Consider the following 16,201-nt stretch of genomic DNA (forward strand, 5'->3'; position numbering starts at 1 on the left):
GTTTGAAAAATATACTTATAATATATAGTAAACTACACTGTTGAGGCATTTGAGCTTCAGTGAGCTCCCTCTGCTGTCAGCAACGGGAATGGACAGTCAGGAAGTAAACAAATTAAGTCCCTATCCGCTGTGAATGCTAATAGAGCCATGTGTTTGTTGTGAACACAATTTGACCACAGAATGAGTCTGGTGTTGGTGTTTGGGCTTAAAAACTTAACAGTAGCAGATGTCTGGAGTTCTATCCAGTTTATGACACAACTAAAATTCAGTCATTGATGAGTGCTCAGAGGAGACTTTGGATCAGTTGATTAATAAAGAATGTGAATGAAGCACGAAAAACAACTCGGGTTAACATGAATAAAGTTCATTTTCAGTCAGGCACCTGTTTTGTGCCAAACTGGTTTAATTGAAGCATCATTAGTGCAGACGGGTAGGAGTGTTACCTCAGCAGCATCACTCCTGATTGGCTCTTTGGTTGCTCTGATACTGGAATTCCAAATATGGAACTTGGCTCCAAATTCGCCCCTAAAACTGCAAGCCTCACTGAGCTTCATTTGACTGGACCTGAACACTATGGGTGACGTCACACTCACTCAGTCCACTGTATGTGTTTGGTGTTTGTGTGTGCAGGGTCAGTTTGTGAGCGAGTACGTGGGGGAGGTCATCGATGAAGAGGAGTGCAGATCCAGAATCAGAGATGCTCAAGAAAACGACATTGGAAACTTCTATATGCTCACTCTAGATAAGGTACTACTTTTTATAATATTACTCCTACTACTTCTACTACCACTAACCCCCTATTTACTAAGACTGGAAATGGGCACACGGTGTCAAAATAATCTTCTGATGCCCTTTCAAAATAGGTTCTCTAAAACCACTACAGTTGCGTAAACATGGAGCGTCACATCCAGGAGCTCGGGGGATGACTCGTGATGGACTACAGAAAGTTTACAGCCATGGAGGATAAATATAAAACACTTCATGACATCAGACAGTAACCTTACAAGAACAGCTTATGAATGAAAAAGCGTGTGGTGCAGACAACCAAAGTGAAACAACGAGGAGCTTCATTAATGCGAGCACCGCAGATACGGCTCGTTATCGCTGCAAAGCGTTGTCTCTCTTGTTGTCAACCTTTGTATTGTGATTTAAAACATAATTCATCCGATCAATTAATACGTAAACAGTGTAAATAATTTAGTGTTTAAATGTGAGAATACACAGAGGCTGGCATCACAGGAGGAGATCTGCTGCCTCTGGTGTAAATTGAAAGTTTTAAAAGTACACATTTATGCAGGTCTGCCTACATTATGTGCTGCTGATGCTCCTGATGCTCCTGGTCTAAATTCCGGGTATGCCTACTACTACTACGACTACTACGACTACTACGACTACTACTACTACTACAATAATTCTGGTGGTTCTGCCAATACAACTACTAATACTAATGCTGCTGTTAAAGAAGACCTGTAGTGCTTGAGCCTTCTCTATAGTTATATTGATCTAAAATGACTTCATAAAAGAAACAAGTCCTCTTATTTCTGCATGTATGCAGTGTCTGCATACACTGGTGTGTGAATGTGTGTGTGAATGGGTGAGTGGTTCCTTGTTGTAAAGCGCTTTGAGTGCCTTGAAGGTGGAAAAGCGCTATAGAAAAATGTGACCATTTACCATTTACCATTTCTACATTACAAAACTGCGGTGCCCAATGGGAACTGATGTCGCCGTAAATGTCATTACAGCCAAGATGTGGCATTTCCTGTGGATAACTGCATTTTTTTTTTCATTAGTACCAAAATGAGTACGTGTATCACAAATTAAGAAAATTAAATTGGAGAACGAAGTACTTATGTCACAGTGGGGGTTTGCTGGTGAAGCGGCAATATCGAAAACAAGCAAATAAAGATTGTTCATGCACAGATCACTCCAAATAAAACTTCGGGTGAGTAAATGGTGAGGGGAGAACGGCAACATGCTTAAAAGAAAATCAACTCTGAAAAGTCGATTTTACAGAACAGGTATGCTTCAAATTATGGTCAATTTGTATAGTATTGTTCTACTGTACTGGTATTTCGTTTGTGCATTAAAGGTGCATTGTGTAACTTTTCTAGTGGCATGTCCGACACCTGCTTGTTTCTATGGATACGTCATTGCTCTGGCTGGAATGTTCCACAGTATGACATTAAACATTTACCTTACATTTATGCAATTACAGGTGGTTTTATGGCTCAAAAATACCTAGAAAAACAGATATTCTGACTGTGAGCGGGGTCGCCTCTCCTCAGATCTGACCTGTAACTTGGTCTGGTTTGGTTTCCGTGAAGATAGAAAGGTTTAATGCCACACTGTGAAACATTCCAGAAAAGCAATAACATCTCCATGAAGTAAAGCATTTGACAGATCCTCCACCAGAAAACTTACACAATGCACCTTTACGAGTATATTCATGTTTTTCCGTGTTTTTGCTTGTTCATTCTTTTTTATTTTCATTTTTTTATTTTATTAGGATCGTATCATCGACGCAGGGCCGAAGGGAAATGAGGCGCGCTTCATGAACCACAGCTGTCGTCCAAACTGTGAGACTCAGAAGTGGACGGTGAGCGGAGACACCAGAGTGGGACTGTTCGCGCTGGAGGACATCCCCGCAGGTACGAAACAAGAAAACACAAATAACTGTAACATCGGCTGGACAGTTTGAGGAAAAATATGAAAAATAAAGATACTGTAATCGCAAATAGAATTACAATTTTATTTTTGTAGGGCCCTGTTTTCTGATCTATGTTATAATGTTATTTCCTCATCACAAACATACTTGGAGTTGTGTTTTTTGTTTTGTTTTATTTACACATGTTTAACCCACAAACCTGCATATTTAGGCAGAGTTTTTCTCTCAAACTAAAAACACTCAGTTCCACCTTGTGATGTCACATGGTAATACAGGAAGTGCGCCACTGTGTTTTTAAACTACATACACTTTCACTAGAATCATTTAGATAATTTCAGCCCTAGAATTGACAATTTCTACTGAACAAAAAGTAAAAGGAGCTGTTAACTTGAAAATTACCACTTGCTTTGTGATATCACAAGGTGGAACAGAGCATTTTGAGCTTTGGAGATGTAGACAGACTAATAATAAAGGATTACTCAAATGTGTGAATGAAACAAAACACAACTCCAGGTCTGTTTTTGAAGAGCTAACAACATTGTAACGTAGATCAGAAAATAGCATAATGTGAGTCCTTTAAACTAACTGAACTAGAATTGCCTTATTTTCTGTGGTATGATGAGAATAAGTGGCTGTACATAAATCCAAAAAGTGATGCATTGTTTTCACACCAATATATTTTGCTTGTTTCAGGTACAGAGTTGACCTTCAACTATAACCTGGAGTGTTTAGGAAACGGAAAAACAGTTTGTAAATGTGGAGCTCCAAACTGCAGCGGCTTCCTCGGAGTCAGACCAAAGGTAAAAACGACATGCATCTACAAAAAAATACACTTTCATTTTCATTTTTACATACATTAGTACAAATTTAAGCTATTTCATGCCTTTGAAGTTTTGCATTACAGTGAACCCTCGTTTATCGCGGGGGATACGTTCCAAAAATAACCCGCAATAGGTGAAATCTGCGAAGTAGTCAGCTTTATTTTTTACTGTGATTTTACAATGCAATACTGAACTGCAGAATGAAACAAAAAATAAAACCTCTTTTCAGGCCCAACATGTGTTAAAGAAATAGAAATATTAAAGTTTTCTTACAAATAACTATAATAGTTTAAAGAACGGTGTTGTAAAACAATATTTTTATATAGTAATGAATACAAGGTAGGAAACATTGTCACTCGCGTATTTCACAGTCCCTCCAGCTGCGCCTCTTCGTCCTGACTCCGTTGCGCTGTAGCGTCTTTTTCTACTGAAGGCTGCGCAGGGGTCTTTCTCCGAGAGAACATCGTTATGGGTAGTTGTTGGCACTCTTTCTTTTTCTGAGCAAGAAGATTTTTATAAACGGACATCCCACCTTCAATTATATTTGAGAACTGCAATGAACGACACATCAAAGGGTCCCATTCTTGTGCCGCGCGCTGAAGTTCAGTGGCCAAACCAATATAAACCTTTTTCACTTCTAGACAACAGTAACGCCCCTAAGCCAATCAGGATTCACTGTAAAAAATAAAGCACTGTAAAAAATTCCGCGAAGCAGCGAGGCCGCGATAGGTGAAGCGCGATATAGCGAGGGATCACTGTATATAAAAATTGGTGAACATAGTAGTAGCTAGTTCTCATTGTTTCACTTTTTTTTTTTTTTTTGGTAGAACAATCCTCCATCTTCCGAGGACAGAGGGCGCAAGTTTAAGCGTCGTGGTCGAAGGAAGAGCAGAGCTGTTCTGACTAAAGAACGGGAAGATGAGTGTTTCAGCTGCGGAGACGGAGGGCAGCTGGTCTCCTGCAAGAAACCTGGATGTCCAAAAGTCTATCACGCCGACTGTCTCCAGCTCACCAGGAGGCCGGCCGGTCAGTGAACGCAACACAGAGGAGCAGACAGGAGCAGAGATACAGGAGCAGAGCTAGAGGAGCAGAGCTAAAGGAGCAGAGCCAGAGGAGCCGACAGGAGCAGATGTTTTGTAGATATACTGTAGTTTGGATGTGCACAGAGGAGGAACAGTGAATATAGACCGGTCAAAAATTTTAGAACACCTTAATTTTTCCAGTTATTTATTGCAATTCAAGTCGTGCAGGTCCAATGAAGAGCTTGAAATAATATAAAGGTAAGAACTGAACAGCCAGAGGTTAAAAAAAGATAAAAGATACAAAACACAAGTCCAAGCTCTGCCAAAACTACCCCAGGAAAAAAGACCAAGATGGTAAAGCTTGAAAACATAAGAGTGTCCAGCGCAGTCTCCAGACTTAAACCCCATCAAGCCGGTTTGGGATGAATTGGACAGAAGAGTGAAAGCCAAACAACCTACAAGTGCCACACATTTATAGAAACTTCTGCAACAAACTTGGGAAGAACTTTCAGAAGAATATTTGATTTGTATTGTAGAAAAAACGAGCCACGAGTGTGTTCAGCTGTTATATCTGCCAAAGGTGGACACTTTGATGAATCAAAACTTCAGAATATGTTTTGGTCAACAGTAAACAGTAAAAAAACTGGAAAAAGTGTTGTGTTCTAAAACTTTTGACCGGTGGTGTAGTATAGAAAAATGCCAAGGTTTGAGCTGCAGGAAACCAGATTCCATTTTTAAGATGTTTAAAGATGCATTGTGTAACTTTTTCGGTGGAGGGCTGGTCAAGTGCTTTTCTCCATGGAGATGTTATTGCTTTGTCTGGAATGTTTCACAGTCTGGCATTAAACCTCTCTATCTTTATGAAGACCACAGTCAGAATGCCTGTTTTTTTTAAGTATTTTTAAGCTGCAAAATCACCTGTAATTTAATAAATGTAAGGTAGAGCTGTTTAATGTCATACTGTGGAACATTCCAGGCAGAGCAAAGCAGGTGACAGATTTGCAACCAAAAAGTTACAGAGTGGACCTTTAATTGTTAACGTTTTTTTTTTCTCTACAGGACGGTGGGAGTGTCCGCGGCATCAGTGCGACGTCTGCGGAAAGGAAGCGAAATCCTATTGCGAAATGTGCCCCAGTTCGTTTTGCGATCAGCATAAAGAGGGACTGCTTTTCAAATCCAAACTGGACGGAAAACTTTGCTGCACCGAACACGACCCCTGTGGCCCCAACCCTCTGGAACCGGGCGAAATCCGAGAGTACCAACCTACGGACAACCAATTCCAACCAACGGATAACAGCGGGATCACCTACGGACTCGGAATGGCGGTCATCCCTACCACCTCGTCCAGTACCACTAACGCCAACGCAGCTAGCACCTCCAGCAACGACGGGAATGCATCGCCTGCCTTTTCCATCCCAATCACGCTGGCCCCTAGTGGCTCGGAGAGGTCCTGCAGCAGCCCGCCTTGTTTTGAGCTGCCGCATTATTCGCCGATTTCGTCGTACGATGAGGACGACGAGGACGAAGAGGAGGGAGACGTGGCCGACGACGTGGAGCAGGATTTAGTCGAGCAGGGAGAGGAAAAATCTGACCCGGAAAGTCTGGAATATTTGGAAATAAAAGATGACGATTATGAAGATGATGATTAATTGGCGTGGCAGGAAGTCAGTTTTTGTTACAGCTATTTTTATACAGTAATTTAACAGAAATAAAGGGTCATGGCGTTGTTGTTTTACGTTGCACTTAGGGGTGGGCGATATTAACAAAAATGGAGATCTGTTTTTTTGTGGAATATTCAAACGATATTATGCCACTCAATCAGAAATGTGCTAAAATGTGCCTATGACTTGTGACTAGACTGTAAAATCAACTAGAAAAGTGAAGAAAAATCGCCACATACTCTTGTTTAAAGCTGCACTTTGTAGCATTTCTGTTAAGGGGGGGTCCACCTGCTTGTCTACATGAATTTTGCCTGAAATGTTCCACAGTACGGCATTACATTTACTGACTATATCTTACATTTAATCATTTTCAGATGTTTTTATAGCTCAAAAATACCTTGAAAACCATACATTCCTCATGTGATGTGATTGGGGTCGCCTCTCCACAGATCTGACCTGTAGCTTGTCCAAGTGACATCTCCATGGAGACAGAGAAGTGTAAAGTATATTGTGGAACATTCCAGGCAAAGCAGTAGCCGACCCTCTACCAGAAATGTTATTTAGAGCAGCTTAAAAAACACTTCAGATTTGTTGTATTTTTATTTCAATCAGCTATTTTTGCAGTTTTAACTTTTTTTTATATATATATTTGAGATAACTTATTCAATTTAATTTTTTTCTCCAAAGCAACAACTGTAATATTGTGCATTTTTCAACATATCTCCTACCTCTAAAACGCAGTTGACTCAGACTGTCATCTTTGATGATAGTAATGCTAAAACAGAAAAAAGATGTGTTTTGATTCAGTGAGAAATACTGCAGAAATGTACAGAAATGTGTTACACGGGTGGTTCCAATGACCTAAAAATCCCCAACAGTTCTATTGATACTTTGCAGTGAGATCATGCTGGGGGTGTTCAACATGTAACTCTATGGCTGAATGTGCAACAGACGAAACCATTTTAAGATGCAAAATGGATTTAAACAGCACATTTTCAGGAGCCTGTGAGTTTGGTTTTCAACAAAAGTTTGAGAGTAATTAACTGAACTTCCAATTTAGGCTACGTTCAGACTGCAGGGTTTAGTGCTCAATTCGGATTTTTTGCAAGGTCATTTACATTTCCAATTAAATGCGACTTGTATGTGATCTCCAGTGTGAACTTTAAATGGCCCAAAAGTGTCCCGCATGCCCATTGGAGGACACGATGACGTCACACATAACTCCCTAACCTCACTTTCCCTCCATTGACTGGAGTCAGAGCCTGACGTGTAGGTGGGATGAATGTGACCTGGCCGTTCAGACTGAAGTCGCATCTCAAAAGATCAGATATGTATCTGTTTTAGGACCACATATCAAAAAATTTGATAAAATTGTATCTGTTTCGTTCAGACTGTCATAAAAAGATCCGATACAGGAGCATAGGGGCAAAAAAATCAGATTTGGGTCACTTCAGGCTGCAGTCTGAACGTAGCCTTAGTCACTTCTTTCTGATCAGATTGTGTTAAAATAAATGAGATTAAAGTCCTCAGAGAGAGCAGTGCCTACAGTTCACACCCCCACCTGCAAAGTATCAATAAGAAGGATCAAGATGTTTAAATTATATTGTAATTTACAGTTGGAGAACTGCAGAAAAGAGTGGGGTCTTGGTCAAGAAAACCCCATAAACAAAGTAAAAAGTATGGGGGTGAATCTGGTCTCAAACTGGCCTAAAACAGGTCTGAAGAAGGACTAAAATGGGCCTAAAATAAGATTACACTATTATTTTAACAGCAGATTCACACAAATACGGTTACATACAAGATACTAAAGTCTATTGTTACACCTGTGTTATAAATGACCGATCTGAATGTACAGTTACATCGAATTCAGAACAAAATATGATGGATTTATAATAAAGCTATAAAGTCTATATACGATTACAGTAGTGACGAAGTAACATTTCAAAAACGGAGCCATTTCTTGCTTTAAAAAATGGCATTTACGTCTATATTTCACCGCAAATGTATGTAAAAATGACAGTATTTGTAAGACGGTAGGTCCTCCGATTTCTATAATGCAATAAAAGTTACACAGGTATTAGCAGATTATTATTTAAAGGTCTCATATTACACTATTTTCTGATTTGTTATAATGTTGTTTCCTCATTGCAAACATATCTGGAGTTGCATTTTGTTTCATCCACACTTGTTAAACTCACAAATTTAGGTGGAGTTCGTCTCTCTTCACCTTCACTAGAATCATTTGGATAATTTCAGACCTGGAATTGCTATTTTTTACAAAATTTTGTGTCAGTTTTGTGTAATATTGGACCTTTAAACAAGACATTGTGGAAAATCAACTTTTTAACTACATTACAATGGTTCCTCCTCTCCCTCATTTACAGAGTTGTAACTTGATTAAAGTAATCCTGAGTCTTTCTTTTTCTTCTAACCAGTCATGTGATTAGATTGTGATTCATGTTTTAACGATAGGATCCTGTTCAAAGTTAAAATTATAAACAAAAGACTGAAATATGAACTGAGAATAATGATATAAGAATGCAAATTAAGCCTGAATATTTTGTTATTTGTGGAGGAAACTTTGGTACTTCAAAAATTGCACTTACTATTGCGTCCATATTGCGATTTCGAGTTGATTGTGATTCATTTCGCATCCCTCGTCTTCACTCTGTCCTCGCAAATGTGTTTTTATCTTTATGGTCTTTTATCTTTACGCTATTTTCTGATTTATAATGTTGTTTCCTCATCACACACATTGAGTTGTGTTTTTGTTTCATTCACACAAACCTTCACTAGAATCATTTGGATCATTTCGGCGCTGGAATTTTCAATCTCTACTGAATAAAAAGTAAAACATAGCTGTTATTACTCGACATCCCAAGCTGGAAAAGAGCATTTTGAGCTTTGGAGATGCAGACAGACTAATAATAAAGTGTTACTCAAACGTGAATTAAACAAATCACAACTTTTTGACGAGGTAACAGCATTTTAACATTACTTACGGAGAATTTTAATACCATGACAATAACACATCAACTTTGGGAACGATTTGTACCCCTGCTCCACCTCTCTCCCTTACTAACAACAACAAAAGACTTTGTTATTCGCAAAACTTTTCCAAAAACGCCAAATACTAATTCACAAAACTTAATTGAATGTGTTTGAGGGAAGAATTATCAACCATGTCCTGGAGTTAAAGTGTGGATAAAAAGAGGATTTGGCTGCTAAAGACTGCCTTTGAGAGCAGCCGTTTTGGACCTGACCTCGATCCGGGACTTGTATTTTAACTATAGGAGTCTACCTGTACCTCGGATGGACTACGAGACTGAACTTTGAGGTTTTCCGGGAAGGATTTTGTTAGACTGTAAAATAGAAGCTCTGTGGACATTTGTAAGAAAAGTCTATGAAAATGTAACTGCTGAGATAGTTTGTCGAATTGTTGACGTGTTCATATTTAAAACTGTTCTGTGACGCACAATAAAATAATATGGATAGTCTAACTGAAGCCAATTTTGTCATAGTAAAAACATAAACAAAAATTATTATTATTATGGTTTCCACAAGACTGTTAACACACTAGTAAAAATAATCTGTGTATCATTCGTTCATTCGTTTTTCAAAATAAAACCAAAAATAAGAAAAAACAACTTTTTTTTCATTATTTGTCTCCAAAACTAGTGAAAAAACTGATAATGATTCGTTTTTTCAGTTTTCGATTTTGTGTTTAAATGAATAATGGAAAAAACAGATAACGGACATTTCCTGACTTAAACCAGGACTTAACCAATTCTAAACCGGGTTCTGTCCTGGTCTCAGTCCCGGTCTGGTCCCGATTTCCTGATAACCCAACAGTCTCCGTGGACCTCTGGTTCAATCCTGGTTTAGTCCTGGTTTAGGAGAGTGGGGACCGGACCAGGCCCAAAACTGAGACCGGGACTGATACTGAGACAAGATTAGGACTGAGACAGACCAGGACTGAGACGGAGACTGAGATCGGGATAAGATCAGGACTGAGACCAGGACTAGACTGGGACCAGACCAGGACCAGACCAGGACTGAGACCGGGACTGATACCGGGACTGAGATTGGGACCGAGACCAGGACTGAGATCAGGACTGAGACCAGGACCAGATCAGGACCAGACAAGGACTGAGACCGGGACCAGGACTGAGACCGGGACAGAGATCGGGACTGAGATCAGGACTGAGACCAGGACCAGACCAGGACCAGACCAGGATTGAGACCAGGACCAGAACAAACCTGAAACTGGTTTAGACCTGGTTTAATTCTGTTTTAGTCCTGATTCAGTCCTGGTTTAGTTCGTATGCGGCGCAAAAGTCCGGCATCTCAGTTTAAGTCACGGAAATGAGAAACGGTCATTATCTGTTTTTTTTCATTATTCAATTTAAACACAAAATCAAAAACTGAATAAACAACTCGTTATCCACTTTTTCATTTTGGATTTGGAGACAAATGATGAAGAAAATTATTTATTTTTTTTCGTTTTCTTATTTTTGGTTTTATTTTGAAAAACGAATGAACGAAGGATACGCAGATTAAAAACGATCTTGTGAATTTTTTTCCCTCATGTTTTTATGTTTGAATTGAAAAAATAGAGTAATGGCAAGTTAGATTTTTTGAGAATGTGTAGTCCCAAAAAGCAGAACTACAATGATATCAAAAATATTAAACAAAGTAAATAAAAATGATGAGACTAAAATGGGAAACTGACACACACAATATATTTATTATAGCCTTAATTATGTCAAAATCTCATATAACTCAAAAGATGATTCACTCTTTGAATTTTAAATGCTGTTGAATTTCTCACTTTTTTAACTCTGAAAAAACGTGTTTCAATTGTTTGTTTTCTGAATTTCAGTAGCTGAATTTTCAAAGTGTTAAAGCACACAAATTCAACAGTCAGAGTGTGAAAATTGCAGAAAAAAATCCAAGATGTCAAGGCAAAAGTGACTGTGAGTGAGAAGGACAGAGGCCGTTTCCTATTGGCTCTTCTCTTCTGTGGGTGGGGCTTATAGTTAAATTCAGACCAATCAGATCATTTCACCACAATATTTCACGGTAATTACTAAATTGGGATAGATTGCTTTTGCTAACATCACTTAATTTCATCCTTTAATTGTTCTACAAATCTCTGGAAAATACTTTTACTTTTTACTCTTTAAGTACTCATTAAGTATCTATAAACAGGTACTAATACTTTTACTTCAGTAGATTTTTTCATGTGAGTAAAAAAATTGAGTACTTCATCCATCTCTGTTCACATCAGGGGACTCGGATACGTCATGTTGTCTGTAATATTTCACAGTATGGCTTTAAACTAAGCTTTCTATCTTCATGGAGACCAAACCAGACCAAGTTACAGGTCAGATCTGTGGAGAGGCGACCCCACTCACAGTCAGAATGCCTGTTTGAGCCATAAAACCACCTGTAATAGAATAAATGTAAGGAAGAGCTGTTTTTTTTAATGTCATACTGTGGAACATTTCAGGCAGAGCAATGACATATTCATAGAAACAAGCAAAAAGTTACACACAGGTCACCTTTAAGTAGATTTTTCATGTGGTACTTTTACTTTTGAGCACTTAATCCACCACTGCTCATATCGGAGGACTTGGACTTCGATAGGTCAGGTTAATGGAATTTACAATAAAAACCTTACATATGGTTTCACTTTTGAAATTGTTTTAGCTAAGGTTGGCTGCTTTTATGGCTGCCTGGTTCACACATTGAGGATTTGGGATTTGAACCAACTAAGAAAGTGAAGCACGTGTACTTCAGAAGACACAAGTAAAGGACCGTTTGATTGAGTGAAATGAGCTGTTTTAGTTAAGGAGCTAACTATGGACATTTGAGATTCTACAAACTTTTTACACCATATGTGGCAGCAAATGTGGTAGAAGACCTTCCAGAGGAAATACTTTGAGGGAATGAACCATTTCAACACCAACAGAAACACCAGAGCAGAGTAAGAGTGAGGCCTTTGCTGTTGTGTTCATCTGGGGCCCCCTGGAGGCTGCCCTGATGCTGCAGGACAAAGAGGAGGGACATTTTTGGCTCTTCCTCTCCTCAAAATGCCCCGACACAGACCTGCTGGCCCTCCCTGACCAGACCTCCTGTTAAACTGCACTGAGACCTTTGACTGAGACACAAAGGGACTGAGATGAGCAGTGGAAATGTTTCTGCAGCAAAACTTAAATTTCCCTTAGGATCAATAAAGTATCTGTCTCTCACACTCAAGCTTTTGAGATTGGCTCCTGTGGCTCAGAGAATAGACTTTAAAGCGTCTCTGCTTGTGTACAAGTTTCTCCACTGCAGAGCAACAAAGTACATCTCTGACATGTTAATGCGAGTCAGAAGGAAAGAGGCTGTGTCCGATTGGCTGTTCTCTTCTGTGGGCGTGGTTTATAGTTAAGGAATCAAAGAGTGAAGTTTTAATTAGGCAAACTCTGACCAATCAGATCAGTTCTGACATGTTACCCTGAGTTCGATTATCTTCCGACTCCCACTTGGACCTCAAATTTGACGTCCGAGAGCGTGTAGCCTCACCACAACACCGACTACCACACCCACAGGCAGTGATATGGGCGTGGTAAGGTATTGCAGTAATACGAGTCACTGAAAGTCATTTAAACCACCGAAGTGTCCAAACACAATGGAAAAAGTTCATATTTAAATGTCACAGTGGGTGCACCTATCTTGGCTTCTGATTCGGAATCCTTGCTCGGTCTACTTTTTCTGCCACCGAGTTTGAGCAGTCCCAGGAAAAGGGGTGTGTCGCATGTCAGTAGGCAACATCCTCGGAAAACCAACTCAGAAGGATAATCGAACGCAGTGTCCGTGCCATATGAACCATCTCAAACTCTGAGGAGCTCAGGGAGCGGCCTCCTGCTGGTGCCCAGAGTCAAGAATAAACATGTGGCATCAGCATTTCAGTTTTCTGCAGCTAAAATCTGGAACGTCCTGAACATGTGAGACAGGCCTCTACTTTGACTCTGTTTAAATCAGGACTCAAAACAGTTCTGTTTAGCTGCGCATGACTGAAAGGTTTTCATTCTGCACTCTTCTGTCATTTAATGTCCCTCCCTCTTTTTTAATTTTATGATGATTATGTTTTGATTTGTTTGTGCTGTGATTTTAATGTATTTCTTATTCTGTAAAGCACTTTGTGTATGAATTGTTCTATACAAATGAACTTGCCTTGCATAGTTTGTGGTGGCGTCTTATTCAAACAACATAAATACAGTAGAGTTCCATTTGAGTTTAATTTGAACACATCTGAACATCGTCTCAGAAACTCAAACTGCAATACAACTTTGTGCTTCCAAATATATCAACAAATGGCACGTCAAACCTGCAACAGCAGCAGTGTCCCCATGGAAACACAATAAAAAAACCTAAAATAAATACAATAGTGAGAGAAAGGACAGTACCTGTAGATTTGAAAACTATATAAAACAATCTAAAAAGAACATTTCCTCTTTCAAAAATGTTAAAGCTGCATTAGGTAACTTTTTTAGTGGAGGGTCCGTCAAATGCTTTTCTCCATGGAAATGTTATTGCTTTGTCTGGGATGTTTCGCAGTGTGGCATTAAACCTTTCGAGATCAAACCAGACCAAATTACAGGTCAGATGTGTGGAAATGTGCCAGAATGTCTGTTTTTACAGGTATTTTTGAGCTGTAAAACTACTTGTAATTGAATAAATGTAGAGTAGAGCTGTTTAAAGTCAGATTCGTGGAGAGGAGACGGTATGCATCACAGACTGTATAAAGAAGTGGACTAAGGGAGTGTGACGTTCTGCTCCAGTCAAATGAAGCTCATCAAGGCTGGATTCCTGATCTTGAGTATTATAGCAACTAACGAGCCAATCAGGAGTGAGGTGAGTGTTCATATCCTGATTTACGGACAAAAATAGTAAAATAAAAGCACTAGGATCACATAGAGCAGGTTCATTTTCAGACTAAAATAAGGAGACGGGGAGAGGAGGACGTTTTTATAATACAAAGACAACTGGAGCCAGAGCCGATGGAGCCGGAAGCACGCCCATGCTCACTTCCTGTGATTAGGTATGTCCATTTATATATACAGTCTATGATTTGCGTGTATTTTAGGGTGTTTGTTTTACCATAAAATAAAAATTAAAACAAGTTCAACGCTGGATAGTGGAATAATCAAGTCATAGCAATAACGTCTCCATGGAAACAAGCAGGTGGCGGACCCCTCACCAGAAAAGTTACATAGAGTTTTTAAGCCAAGTTTACATCTCTATTTGCAAATATCTTTACAATTGTCAGCTTTGTTCTTTGTATTATTTTAGCACATAATGAATGCAGCGTTGATCAGAAATAAAACAGTATCTCCTATAACATTCTCAGGCAGCAGATTTCACTGTAAACTTTATAAATTTCCAAACTCTTCCCTCTTTTGGTTTGTTTGTTTTTTTTAGTTTCCTCAAAACAAAGTCCACAGCTCAATTTGAGAGATTCCAGTTTCGTTTTTTGTGCAGTTTTTGATGTTTTAAATACAAACCAGAGTTCATTCAAGTCTTTAAGTCTCAGTTAAGACCTGGTTTAGTCTTGGTTTAGTCCTGTTTTAGACCTGGTTCGGGTCCAGACTTGATTCATTGTCCCAGCATTCAAAACTTTGTACATTCAGTTGGTGTGGCAACAGGTGTAGAGGTACGAATCCTTTTTCTGACCCAGGTCCACGCCTGTCTCCTCTGTGAAAGGAAGAAGAAAATAAGAAAATTATCAACAATATATATTTTAAAGTGCCCATATTGCACTGTTTTTTGATCTATGTTATAATGTTGTTTCTTCATCACAAACAGACTTGGAGTTTTATGTTATTAGGTTCTTTTTTTATTAGAGTTTGTTTTTATACATGCCAGTTTCGACTGCTCACTCGCAGTCTTCCTCAGAGTCAAGCGATGTTGCCGTGACGTGTTCGCTCAGCTGATTTAAACAGGTTTTGGCGCTGTCTTCCAACCAAAGAAATCAGGACAACAGCGCCATCTGCAGTCCCACTTCCTCAGGACAGTATCCCAGGTGTGAGAGAGTAAAAAAGCCCCCTCGTCCCAGTTTATAGTCCAGTGGGCACATTTCCGTATTTCGATTGCCTCTTTAATCCAGCGACGATGTTTGTTTTCCTCTGTCCCAGTGAGGTTTGCTCTGTCCCAGTCCATAATGTGGTTCTCTCTTTTACGGTGTTCAGAAATGGCCGAAAACCTGTATAAATTAGCTGACCAGACCAAGTGACCACTCAGAGGAAGACCGCGAGTGAGCAGTCAAAACTGTCAGGTATGAAAACAAACTCTTGGTCTGAAAAAAGAACCTAATAACAAAAACTATCAGAAGACCAAATGAACCTTACTGGACTAAACCTGGAGTTTTGTTTTGTTTTGTTTCATTCACACATGTTTAACCCACAAACCCTGTATATTTAGGCTGAGTTCTTCTCTCAAACACACTTCACTTTATTTTAAAATACCATACACGCTATACACCTTCACTAGAATCATTTGTATAATTTAAACTTGCAATTGCCAGTTTCTGCTAAACAAAAGCTATAAGTTGCAACTGTTCACTTGAAAACTACCACTTAATGACAGCACAAGGTCTTTGGAGAAGTGTTACTCAAACATGTGAAGGAAACAAAACACAACTCCAGGTCTGTTTTTGATGAGGAAACAACATTATAACACAACTTACAGCTCACAAGTCAATTTTGTGTAACAGAGGACCTTTAAAATACATCTAATTAAATGACAATAAATATCAAATCGCTCAGAGTTCTTCCGAGTTGTGCTGAGAGCCTCTGTACCACATAACGCGTCATACCTCACCTGTCATAAACTGTAACGCTGAGTCATTATAATCTTCTGCAATTTTCTGGAACAACTCATCTGTGGAGGTAAAAGTAAATAATCAAAACACATTTAAAGCAATAATTCATGAATAATTACAGGAAAATTTTTAAAGAGATTTATTTTTTATTTAAGGTGCATTGT

The 16,201-nt window shown here is 39.1% G+C and overlaps 2 protein-coding genes across 2 annotated transcripts in view; one reads left to right on the plus strand and one right to left on the minus strand.

Moving 5' to 3' along the window:
* The window catches only part of nsd1b (nuclear receptor binding SET domain protein 1b), a 41,621-nt gene extending 31,805 nt beyond the window's left edge, over positions 1-9,816 (plus strand). The window contains 5 exon segments of the mRNA XM_055148357.1: positions 631-747; positions 2,507-2,648; positions 3,359-3,465; positions 4,314-4,512; positions 5,568-9,816. Coding sequence (XP_055004332.1) covers positions 631-747; positions 2,507-2,648; positions 3,359-3,465; positions 4,314-4,512; positions 5,568-6,157 — 1,155 coding nt within the window. The 3' untranslated portion in view covers positions 6,158-9,816.
* Positions 9,817-13,436: 3,620 nt separating this feature from the next.
* rab24 (RAB24, member RAS oncogene family) overlaps positions 13,437-16,201 on the minus strand; it is an 18,433-nt gene continuing 15,668 nt past the window's right edge. The window contains 2 exon segments of the mRNA XM_020920654.2: positions 13,437-14,911; positions 16,037-16,096. Coding sequence (XP_020776313.2) covers positions 14,844-14,911; positions 16,037-16,096 — 128 coding nt within the window. The 3' untranslated portion in view covers positions 13,437-14,843.

The sequence above is a fragment of the Boleophthalmus pectinirostris genome, unplaced genomic scaffold (genome assembly GCF_026225935.1).
Source record: "Boleophthalmus pectinirostris isolate CB_2022bp ecotype Guang Dong unplaced genomic scaffold, ASM2622593v1 HiC_scaffold_12, whole genome shotgun sequence".
NCBI lineage: Eukaryota > Metazoa > Chordata > Actinopteri > Gobiiformes > Gobiidae > Boleophthalmus > Boleophthalmus pectinirostris.